General features: G+C 46.9%; 1 protein-coding gene across 5 annotated transcripts in view; it reads right to left on the minus strand.

The window, feature by feature from the left end:
- Positions 1-587: 587 nt before the first annotated feature.
- Positions 588-12,523, minus strand: part of KDM2A (lysine demethylase 2A) — an 85,665-nt gene continuing 73,729 nt past the window's right edge. For 4 of the 5 annotated variants that reach the window (XM_023743835.1, XM_006102509.3, XM_006102510.3 and 1 more), the window contains 6 exons: positions 11,112-11,201; positions 8,209-8,921; positions 6,035-6,198; positions 5,084-5,242; positions 4,071-4,286; positions 588-3,631 (listed from right to left, as the gene is read on the minus strand). In XM_023743835.1, the coding sequence (XP_023599603.1) occupies positions 3,450-3,631; positions 4,071-4,286; positions 5,084-5,242; positions 6,035-6,198; positions 8,209-8,921; positions 11,112-11,201 (1,524 nt within the window). In that variant the 3' untranslated portion in view covers positions 588-3,449. The remainder of the gene's footprint in view (positions 3,632-4,070; positions 4,287-5,083; positions 5,243-6,034; positions 6,199-8,208; positions 8,922-11,111; positions 11,202-12,523) is intronic. The other variant, XM_006102511.3, reaches the window with a different exon arrangement.

Genomic DNA, 12,523 nt, shown 5'->3' on the forward strand with positions numbered 1-12,523 from the left:
GTTCCCAACAAGCCAAGTGAGAAGCGGTAGGGGTGTGGTGGGACAAATGCCGACTGTAGCCTGTCTGGCCCAGACCTTGTTCAGTGACCTGCAGGAGGCACTGTCCTTGAGGGGCTGGCTCTGCAGCAGCAGTGGATGGAGGCTGGCCTAACAGCTCTCCAGAGATGCCAAGATTAGAAATCCCAGGGTTTCCTGTCTCAGGTGAGCACCACAGGGGTAGCTCTCCTCCATGACTACAGAACCACTCTAAGCAATGCAGTGGGTGGGGTGTATGCGCATGTAGGGGAACAGGTATCCTTGTACTGAAATTTTCACATCCGTTAAAAAGTTCGATGAAATAAAATGTGTTTTAGAAGCTGCTTCTGCCCAGAGGAGTGAAGCAGGCAACCCTTGGCCTTGGCCTCTAACATGAAAGCCTTCTGACTCATTCTCTCATGCACACGCGTGCATGTGCGCATACACACCCACACCCACACCCACACCCACACCCACACCCACCAAGGCAGGAAAGGTTTTGTTTGTTGTTGTTGTTTTTAAAGCCTTAAAAAAAAAAACCAAATCAAAATTTTCCCATTGGAAGCTATTTCTTTTTTTGTTTTTTAAAATTTTTATTACACAAATATCTCCCATTCCCGCGTATCAGAAGAAAGATGTCCTTGCTTTCTCTAAAACCAATAGTGGAGAACGTTTAGAAAACAAAAGTCCAACTAGCTTCCCTCTTTCCCTGGCCCAAAATAACCCAATGTGTCAACTGAGATATAGCATGACTTGTCCCCTTAATGCTTACATTTAATTTAAATTTTTAGCACAACATTGGAGACAGACTAAATCAGCAACAAAAAATATATATTTACAATATTTCTCTGAAAAAACAAAAAACACAACCAAACCCTTTAAACATAGTGACTTTAGGAGTTTTATTTATGGAGCAGTTATTTTTTTAATCACCAAGTGATTTTATATTATATATATATATATATATATAAATTTTCTTCCTTTCCTTTGTGGTTTTTCGCCCCGGTGCTTGGAAAGATGGAGGCAGGGTGTGTGGTCCTGTGGTCTGAGGGCAGGCTCTCCTGGCAAGGCAGGTATCTAAGAGCAGATTGCAGGAAATGCGATGGAACTCCGGGGTTCCTCTGTCCCCAAACAGAAACATTTCTTTCCTCCACGTGGACCATCCCATACCTCTGAAAACCATTTCCCCCCTCACAGTCCCAGAGAAAAGGAAACCCCAGCAAGGGCATAGGTCCATCTGCTGCCACTCCTGGGTTCCTTTTTCTGCTGACCAATTACGTGCACGGTAAAAATGCTTATTTTTCCAAACCCAAAACAAACAAAAATACAAACCAAAACCCAAAACAAACCATCAGCTTGGAAATTTCTGTGGATGAAATGTCCCAAAGTCAGAGGCACTCTCCCGGCACAATCCCTGCTCTGAAGGGGTCTCTCCACCTCCCCTTTTATAAAAAGACAACAAAACAATCTTTTCAGTATTTTCCACAGGAGCAACCAAAAAAGGCAGGAAGCTTCCAATTATAGATCATTAACAATATTAATAAGGTTTTTGCTCAATACCCAGGGTTCTTTACAGAGAAGTTCCCCTAACTGAGGCACTCTGGAATAAGTCACTGGCGTTTCCTCAAAGTTTTAGCCCCAGGTCACTGGGCCTGGAGACCAATGGAAGGGGTAGAGGGTCATGGGAGCAGACTGCTGTTTTTAAGGTGCAGCCAAGAGAATCAGCAGATTGGAAGAAACACACCATGCTATCCCCTCCTACCAGGACCCAGTTTTCTCTTAGGCCAGTCAATGCCAGGGTCAAAGCTGGGCTAGGCGGCAAAGAGGGGGCCCCTCTGCCTCTATTGCTTTGGAAGTGGCAAGGGTGCAGTTGGCGTCTCTCCTCAAGGTGCCTGGGCTCCTTGCCCTCCCCCATAGAGTTTCAGAAGAGCCTGAGACTGGGATGCAGAAAGGGGCCAGGAAGGGATGGGGCTGGAGGACGAGGAGGTGGGCAAGGTTGTGCTATCACTGTCCTTCTGGAGGGAGAGCAGAGTGCAAATCCGCATCTATTACTTATAAGCTCTTGCCACAGGCTGCTGCTATTGAGCATCTCCTCACACATTTCAATATTGACCCAAAAGAAATTCCGACCTTTCTTTCTTTTTTTTTTTTTAAAGTGCAAAAAGCTCTCTGCTGCCCTAGAGAGAGGATCTTTGGACAGGCCGTTCAATGCAAAGAAAAAGGGGGCAGCTGATGGGGCTTGACACAGGGAGGTAAAGTGGGAGACACCATGCTCCACTCCTTTCCTCCCCACACACACGCGTAATACACTCAGCCACACACACAGAGGCACATGCACACCCCCTTCCAGGGCCGCAGAGGGCAGGTGACTGGCTTCTAAGCAGGAGCTCCCCCTCCTCCCAATGGTGCCAGATCAGTGAGCCACTGGGACTAAACACAGGTCTGGGCTCTGGGGATTACACTACACTAGAGGCCTAGTGCCTGCTGGAAGGCAGGTGGGAACCTGGCCCAGATCTCTGTTCCCCGCAGCAGGGGCAGACAGGCTGCTCCCTTTGAGGACCTGCATCCTAGGAAAGCCCTATTCAGGCAGGAATAAAGATATGGAAAAGGGCAGTGGGAGGCTAAAGGAGTGGGAACAAGGAGATGGTGCCTGTCTCAGAATCTGCTTAGAAAGCAATAAAATGGGGGTGTCCCTGGGATACAGTTCCAGCTCCTCTGAAGAGCCTCAACCCCAATAAGTGCAACAAGGACCTCAGGACCTCATAGAGACGGGCAGGAAAGTCCAGGGTGGGGTAGCCTCATTAAGTGAACTGACATGGTGCATCGGACAGGATCAAGCTAACTGGAGGAGAGGGGAGGACAGACACAGATGAGGTCTTAGACACCTCAACAGCACCAGTGTGATCTGTATGGGTCTGGCATTCCTGGGGCTGCTGGCCCCTCCTGTATAAGCCGGGAGAGTGTGACAGAGGAGAGACACTGGGCACCAAAAGGAGAACCTGGCCATGGAGACAGGGCTGCTTTCCTCCCTGGGAGTTTGCTTAGAACCAGGCACTGCTGGGGACCATGGATGGGGAGGAGGGCCCCAGGGCCTAGCGCAGATGATAGTTGCACAGACGACCCAACTGAGAGCTTGGCCTCCTGGCAGGCAGGCGGCAAGCGTGCAGGTGAGCTGGCACCTCGACAGCACACAGCCTATGCTTTTCCCTTAGATCAATTTGCTACTCCCTTTTCCTTAGGGAGAAGAGCAGGCAGGTAAGCCTGGTGTCCACCGCACTCTCTGCCCCGCCTATAGGGGAAGGGCTCAAAGGACAGGAGAGCAGAGAGGGAGTGTGACGCTGGCCTCAGAGCCTGTGCAGGGTCAGGGAGAGAAGCTCTCCTGGCTGGGAAGTCAGGGAAGATTGGTTTCCTGTTCAGTCTGGGCCAAGTGTGTCTTAGCTGATCTTCTGTATCAGCTTCTCGTCAGACAGGCAGTAGAGACTGTTGATGGACAAGTCTGAGATGAAGTGCTCGCAGGCTTTTCGAGTGATCTGCTTGCATCCTCGAAGGTCGATCAAGGTGACATTGGCGATGCGCCGTAGGTAGATCAGGGTCTGGTCTGTCAATTTATTGCAACCTGTGGGGAAAGTGACTATAAGGACAAATGTATGTACACATGGCCACAGGAGCTTGCCTCTGTAGCTCAATTCCCCAGCTCTTCCCTTCAAAATGTTAAACCAAAGCCCTCTTTGTCCCGTAACTATCTGGCTCAGGGATCAGAAGGGCCATCATCACTGTGGCCTCTGAAAGCCCCCTGCTATCTCACTCCCTGCATTTTAAGGTTGACCAAACTACAGCTGGGTGGTGGCTGTGCTCTTAGGCACCTGACAATTACTCTAGGCGTTGGCCACCCATCAGTTAAAAAAGGGATAGAAATCCATCTCCGTCCAGTTGTGAGGAAACAAGTTAACACAAGTTTAGTCAACAGACCCAAGTTCTTTCAGTCAAGCTCCAGGAAGGGCTGGGACTTCCAGGAGGCATGGGGCAGTTTGCCATGAAACACTGCAGCAGCATACCTGCCATATTGAGCTCTGTGAGGGAGTAACGAGTGGAAGACCCGACAGCAGTGAGTAGATTGGAGGACTGATCTGTCAGGTGGCTGCAGTGACTGAGGTCGAGTCGAGACAGGAGGGGCATGTGGCGAATGATGAGGCGAAGCGTGGCATCTGTGATGTCAAGGCCTGCCAGCCGGAAGTCAGTCATGTTCCGGAGCTTGCTGCGATTGTCCTGACCTACGCAAGCAAGAAAAGAGCCTAGATCAGTGGTTGGCAAACTCATTAGTCAACAGAGCCAAATATCAACAGTATAACGATTGAAATTTCTTTTGAGAGCCAAATTTTTTAAACTTAAACTATATAGGTAGGTACATTGTTATTAACTTAATTAGGGTACTCCTAAGGCTTAGGAAGAGCCACACTCAAGGGGCCTAAGAGCCGCATGTGGCTTGCGAGCCGCAGTTTGCCGATCACGGGCCTAGACTAAAACTCTTAACTCTATTCTAGCTCCAAACCTGCAGGCAACTTCACAGGCCAGGTCCCCTTGCAGGGAATACGCAGAACTGCCCACACCCAGCCCTGCCTTCAGAAAGCAGTGTGTGGGGGCCATTTTCTAGGAAACCAGACACGTTTTCTTCCTTCCCAGCTGCTGGAATATGCCTTACACATCAAAAGAGTATGTGCAGAATACCCCTACCTTTCCCACACTCCTATGCTTTTCTAGATCATCTCATACAAATAGTTCTTAATGATCCACCTCAACCCGGAAGCCTTCCCAGACTTCCTTAGGCTTTATACTTTCTGGACCCCAAATGCCATTGACCAACAAAATGGCTTACTCCTTTGTTTGCAGGTAGTTGTCTGGTTCTAAATCATTAACCTGTACTTGTATACACTCTATCATGCTGTTCTCAATCTGCACAGTGTCATTTCTGAGACTACCTTTGCTTTTGAAGATGAAGTATACTGAAAGATAAAGCTACATACAAAGTATGTTGAAAGACGAGCACAGAAAAGTCAGGCACAGAGCATACCTGGTTTATCAGCAGGTGGAGTCAGCAAGTCCCGAATTTGAGGGTCCTTGATTCCTACTGCCCACCGAAGATCAAGGGTCCTGAGAAGGGGGCAGCTGGAGGTGCTGAGGGCAGAGACTGCAGACCAGGAACAGCCGGCTAGGAGAAGGTCTTTCAGTCCTGCAATGGAAGAAAATACATATGCAATAATATATACTCTATCAGCACATCCAAAGCCTTTACTAGCAGCTGATCTGACTAAGGTAAATGGATTTCCAGTCTAATGAGAGAGAGAGACTATGTCCTTATCTTATCCTAGTAATCCAGCTCAAAGATTCCTATGAGCACTCTCCTTTATTAGCTTTGGTGGTAAAACCAATTCCTTAGTTCCTACCAGAGCAATGCAAACGTGACTTTCTGTCTTTCTAAAACCCCAAAATGCTGAAAGGAATAGGTCAGCCGTGGGCAAACTACGGCCCATTTGAAATGAATAAAACTAAAAAAAAAAAAAAAAAAAAGACCGTACCCTTTTATGTAATGATGTTTACTTTGAATTTATATTAGTTCACACAAACACTCCATCCATGCTTTTGTTCCGGCCCTCCGGTCCAGTTTAAGAACCCATTGTGGCCCTCGAGTCAAAAAGTTTGCCCACCCCTGGAATAGGTCCTTACAAGGAGCTGATCAAAGCAACATCTTATTCAAGTTCCCTCTTCAGTAGCCATGCTGAGGAGAGCCTTAGCACTGGCAGCAGTACCTGATCCCATTCTTCTCGCTGTCCAGTGCAGTGATTGGTCTGCCAGTTCAGAGTGGTGCCTGGGGACTAGCAGTTAAGGTGACCCTGAGTAAATCTCTTGCTAAGCAGAAAGGCAACTATGGTATGGGACTGCTGCCCTAAAACACTGCTGCCAACAAAGCAGCTCTCCCTGCCCACTACTGGGGCCCTGGAAGAACAGTGGCAGAGCTGCTCACCTGGCAGCCTATTGACGAGCCATGTCAGTTGTTTTTTAGAGATGTTGGTCCAACTGAGGTCAAGGCTAACTGGCTGCCTCTTGATGATACCACTGAGAGCTTGGGGTACAATAGCCTTACACCTACTCAAGTCAATTTTTGTCCAAAGTCTCTTGTCGCAGCACCTGTGACAGAAGGAAAGAGAAAAAGCTGTCAATAACTCCATATCCCTTGTTAGAGTAACTTCCATCAGGCTGCTGGAGGCTTCTGGGAAAAGCAGGGCATCTGGAGGGTCTCTCTCCATGGGTTCTACAAGCTTACAAGATCATGCCTGTTGTATTTTCCCTGTGAGAATAGGGCTTGTCCTCTATGGCAACCATACAGAGATTAAATGATGGATAACCTGACCAGTTCACCTTGATTTACTCTGGATGGGCTGAGAACACAGTAAACAATAACCCCTCATTTGCACTAAAATGGTACGGCTTCTACCAAAGTGCATATAAGGCAGTGGTTCTCAACCTTCTGGCCCTTTAAATACAGTTCCTCATGTTGTGACCCAACCATAAAATTATTTTCGTTGCTAATTCATAACTGTAATGTTGCTACTGTTATGAATCGTATGGTCTTAGGAGACCCCTGTGAAAGGGTCGTTCGACCGCCAAAGGGGTCGCGACCCAAAGGTTGAGAACCGCTGATGGAATATTAAAAAAATATCTTGACTTCTTACTGCCTGAAGCTAGGACTGACTATATTCTTTCCCTTGTCAATCACTCCCAGCTGCCTGGAGATGCAGGTATATCCACAGTTCATCCTACCTTAAGCTCTAGAAAGAGTCCACTATTGTATCAAGCCAAAAGAGGCTCTTTATGACTAGGCCTGGAGAGTTCTTTCCCACCCTGGGTTTCTGCCTCAGTGCTATCTCTACATTTTCTAGCCAGTCCAGACCAGAACTGAGAGGACAGCCTTTCCATTGCAATCTGCTAGTCCATAGGCCACAAATACTGCTGCCACATGCAGGCTTCTATTTAATATTTTACAGTGCCTGTTCCCTCAGCCCGGCTCAGAGTCTAGCTGACAGCAGAAGGGAGACAGCACATAATGGGAATCTTATGTGATTTGGCCTAAAAACAAGGGACAGAGCCAGGCAGGCCCACTAGCCCTACAAAGAGAAATATTAGGAGAATTTGTGTAGCTCACATATTCAGATTTGGGAAATAAGCTTGTGTTTGTGAAGAATGGGGTCTTTATTTCAAGACTGAAAAAAACTTCACCAATGGCATATGAAACTTTTCTGGCAGAAACAAGCAGCTTACCTAAAGCGGTGGATCTCAGACTTGAATGTGTACCAGAACTCCTGGAGGACTTAAGAACAGACTGACCGGCCCTATCCCCGGAGGTTCTGTTAGGTGGTCTGAGATGGGCCCTGAGAACTTGCATTCTAACGAGGTCCCAGGTGATGCCACTGGTTTGGGCATCATCTTTGAGAACTACCCAGATATGAAGGGTATGTCCTAGGGTTCAGAAGCTTGAGGAAAATCAGTGTCCTATGAAAATCTTTGATCATCATCGCTAGGGACCCCCCCCCCCCCAAGTTTCTTAATGTTTAACTTGAGAAGAAACTGTTGGCCTCATTAAGGACAACTAAGTCTCAGGAAACTTTAAAACTGGACCCTGCTTGCTGGAAAAAGCAATTCTGGTCCAGATTTTGGGAATAAGAATTAAAACTAGAAAACTGTGAGCACCTCCAAATTTTCTGAAAACCATGCCCACCTCTCCCATTAGAGAGGTAACTGAGCAGACAATTATTGGGTGTCATCTGTCTCCAAGACCAGGAGAGTGACTGGCACATCAGAGGCTCTCAACAAATAAGTGACTAGTTTCACTGACTTGCGGGGAAACATAGGACTGAAGTTTTTGCACAAACTACAGATCTATCCCCCAAACCAGTTTCCTACGCCAAGTCAAGAGAGATGGAAAAGTATGGATAAGGGAGAGGAGGCAAAGGGTCAAATTTCCTTCATGGACACAAGTGCCCACATCTTGAACAAGACCCCAGTCTGGGGAACAGACTAGATTGATTTAATCTTTTAGGTCCCAACAAGCCTCCAGATGCCAATCACATGCTTGTCTCATTTGAAAAATCTGCCACCTACTCCCATACCCCTAGTCCTGATCCCTGTATCCCTGCTCACCATTTATACCACGTCTTGCACACTCGCATACATTCACAAAGTTCTCTGCGGCTGAGGTAGCGGAAGACAGACATCCAGACCTCCCGCTGCATCCAGCTTTCGTCTCCATCCTGAGCCCAATTGCCCCGGCCATTCAGCCTGGCTGCACCCCCCTCCTCTGCACTGTCATCTTCCTCCTCCTCATCCTCCTCCTCCTCTTCCTCTCCCCCCAGCCCCTCCTCATCCCCACGCTGGGGGGTTCGGGCTGGGCAGTGCTGCACTAGCACGCGGGGGGAATGGCGAAGGTTGGCAGAGGAGGCCGTGATGGCCTGCAGCTTGGGCACAATGGATGTCCCGTGGAGCTCTTTGGTGGGCCTCTGCAGCGTGACAGTGAGGTACGATCCCCGGATCTTGGCTTTCTCAACTTCAGACAGCTCCTTTTTGCCGCTGGGATTGTTCTCCTTTTCCCGTACCATGGTGCGCTCTGTGGCCTGTAGCCGCAGCAACTGCCGCCGTTTGAAGCGCTCATCGCGGCTGGCACTGTGGTGGTCGCTGGGGCCAGCCCCAGGGGATGACCGAGTCACCATACCCCGGGGGGAAACCGGGTCATGGATGAGCTGTAGCATGGAAGTGGGTGAGTGAGGCGGGGGTGTGAGGGGCTCGTCACAGCTCCGCAGGGGCCGCAGGACTTTGGCTTGCACAGCTTCTTCATCACTCTCTTCCATCTTCCGCTTCTATAAAACAGGCCCAAAAAAGCCACATCAGTGCCTCCCTGTTGTTGTCAGGGGACTAGAGAGAAGACAGATCACTGCTTTTCTATGGAGAAAAGTATCAAGAGATGCTTCTGGTGGAAGAAAGAGATGCTAGTGGTGAAAGAAAAGAGGCCTCCATTCACCATTTGGACTAGGATGCAAAGCCTGAGAGCAGTCAACACAACAGACCTTCTGCTCCACCAGTGTCTGAGCTCGCCTCCTCCAGTCTGCTGCTTCCACTCAGCACCCCACCCTATCCCTAGAGACCAAGGGCAGATACGAGACAAAGCAGAGAATGAGAACCTCTGTGAGAGACCACACTGTTCCCAGAGGAATCTGCTCTGGATGGAAATGAGGAATTCAGGTTGGGTGAAGACAACCTTCCATAAAGGAACACAACCTCATCCCATGCCAGCTGTGCTCTCCAGCCGCTTGTCCCTTTCTGGAGGCCACCTTGGCTATGTTGCGATAAAGCCTAATTAACATGTTTCACTAGATTGATTTTCGTGAAGGAGAAGCAATAATCCTCCTCCTTTTTATCCTCACGTTTTTAGTGCACTATGGTTGGAAGAGAATAACCACCTTTTGGGTGTTGGCTTTTACCATACATCAGAAGGTGAAACTAAAATACAGCCCCTGGCAACCCATCTGCTACAGCAGGGAAGTAAACACCCACCACAACCAGTAAAGACAAATGTAAAATCTGCTAGTATAAAAACTTGTTCCTAGTGCTGTCCTGGTAGCTCAGTTGTTAAAGCATTGTACCGATGTGCCAAGGTTGTGGATTCGATCCCCAGTCAGGGCACATGCAAGAATCAATCAGTGAATGCATAAATAAGTGGATCAACAAATCAATGTTTTTCTCTCTCCCTCATCAATAAATTAAATTAAAAAACAAACAAGCCCGGCCGGAGTGACTCAGTGGTTGTGTGTTGACCTATGAACCAGGAGGTCATTATTCAATTCCCGGTCAGGGCACATGCCTAGAGTGGCTTTGATCCCCAGTGTGGGGCCTACAGGAGGCAGCCTAGTAGTGGTTCTCTCTCATCATTGATGTTTCTATCACTCACTCTCCCTTCCTCCCTGAAATCAATAAAAATATGTATTAAAAACAAAAACAAACAAAAAAAACCCCCCTAAAAAACAAAACAAACCTATTCCTAGTATAAGAACTTGAAATACGGAGAATTCTAGCACTAGTCAACTCTAAAAATCTTTGTCCTCAAAGATATTTAGACTGAAAACTCAACTAACTCACTGCCTAGGGGGAAAGAAATAGAAAGACAAGGACACTTGTCTCCACTCCTACACAGTGCATCTAGAGACCACCAAGGCCCGGATGATAGACACTAGGCCAGCTACCTCTTCTGCATGTGCCCTTAGCAGGTCTTGTCTTGCCGGCCCCAGTAACTAGAGTCCTTTTGGCCCTTTGACATTACTGGCGACCATTGGGCCAGCAACCACAGCTGCTCATGGCCAAGGTCATGGGGCTGGTCTCCTCTGGGGGCGGGGCTGCCTCTGTAGGACACATTTGGGCCTATGGGCAGGCTTTCTGTGAGCACAAAGGTGAAGATGACAAAAATGTGAACCTGCTTAACTGGAAACTCCAGCACACCACTGTATTTCCCAGCTGCCTCAGATCTCTGCTAAAGTTTCACTCCACAGCAACCCTGCTCAAACAGCCCAGCTGTGGTTCCTCTTTTTCTAGGACCCCAGATTATATAAGAACCTCAGCCATTTGCAGACCCCAAGTGGAACAATATTCAATAACACAAAACCAAACATTAAAAACTCAAAACAAAAGGCCCAGCCGGCGTGGCTCAGTGGTTGAGCATTGACCTATGAGCCAGGAGGTCATGGTTTGACTGTTGAGGACTCAATCCCCAATGTGGGGCGTGCAGGAGGCAGCCAATCAGTGAGTCTCTCTCATTGATGTTTCTGTCTCGCTCTTCCTCTCCCTTCCTCTCTGAAATCAATAAAGATATATTTAAAAATAAAAATAAAAACTCAAACAAAAGAAAAAATAATTAACCAAAGGAAAAAATATCAAAAAAATTAAAAAAATATCCCTGGATCAGAAAAACCATGTGAATAAAGTTGCAAAGGCAAACATCTTCTAAGCTTGATGCTTCCTTTCTTCTCACAATGCAAATCTGGATAAAGTTCCCTTACCTGGGCTTTCTCTGAGCTGTCCTCCTGGTAGCACTTGGGACACTCCCAGCAATTTGGCAATTCCTCGTTAAGCAACCCCTCTCCATCCATCTATAGGTAGACAGGGATGTTAAAAATCTGTCTCATTACAAAAAAAAAAAAAAAGCAAAAAAATAAAAAAAAGCAAAAAAATAAAAAAAAAGCAAAAAAATAAAAAATAAAAAAGCCTGTCTCTTAAGCCTCCTTTATTAAACACTAACCACCACATGGTTAGGAAGGACCTTTAAGAGTTACCCATTTCTAAATACATTGGCTCATAAGAGAAAGAATGAGAGCCATTTAGTCTCACATTAGCCACAGGGAAATGCTACCCTCACTCTTGGTTACTTGATCAGAGTTAGGCTTCATGAGGAAATTCCTAAGAGTCTGGGGTCTCTTCTCTTGACACATATACTCCAGAGGGTCTCATGCCACTTTGAAAAAGGAACTGAACACACAGGAATGGTGCCAGACCCAATCCTAACAGTGGGGCATAGTTAAGACTGCTTGGGTTCAGAGACCAGGGGCCTAGTCTCTGTAGCTCAGTGTTCTCAATGTAAAGTCGGGATAAATAACAATACTCATCTTATAGGGTTGTGATGAAGATTAAATGAATTAAGTATTACGTAAAGTGTTTAGATAAATGCCTGGCATGTAATAAATGCTCCATAATTACCATTATCATTATCGTGGAGATAATATCCTATTTTATTGATTCTAAGATGCTATTTTTCTTGAATCTTTCTGAAATTGGGCTGCTTCTCATAATTAACAGTGTTTTATAATCACTGTCATCCAGGTGCAGTCATGACATAATTGACACCTCTGGGAAGACCAAAAAGTACCAGCACCAATGCTTTTTAGATTTAAAGAAATATAAAGAAATGAGGCAGACCCAACTTCACACAGTTCTTAGAGATTAAACAAGGGAATGCATGGAAACCAGCAGCTCTCCATCTCAGCTGCACATCAGAATGATGTAGGAGATATTGAATGCCTCAGCCCAGGTCCAGGCTAGAAGAGTTGACTCAATCTCTGGGATCTGAACTTCCTTATTACTTTTTAAAGCTCCTCAGGTGTGCACTAAGCCTGATACAGACTGAGCACTCATTAAATGTTATTAGCTAATGTTACAACTCTCACTGACTTTTAGGAACTAATATCCAGCGATAGAATCAAGTATGCAACAAAGATGCTTACAGCCATGAAACATTCCAAATCAGACCTGGCAGTTCCACGATGGCCTGGAGACTCCAAACACAGTCTCCAGAGGCCAGAATGTAAGCTCCATGAGGGCAGAAATCTGGACTTTTTTGTGTACTGGTCCTCAAGGCCTAGCACAGTGTCTGACACAGTAGAGATATTTGGATCAGGGGTAGATGTTACATCACTAC

Source organism: Myotis lucifugus, unplaced genomic scaffold (assembly GCF_000147115.1).
Source record: "Myotis lucifugus unplaced genomic scaffold, Myoluc2.0 scaffold_415, whole genome shotgun sequence".
NCBI lineage: Eukaryota > Metazoa > Chordata > Mammalia > Chiroptera > Vespertilionidae > Myotis > Myotis lucifugus.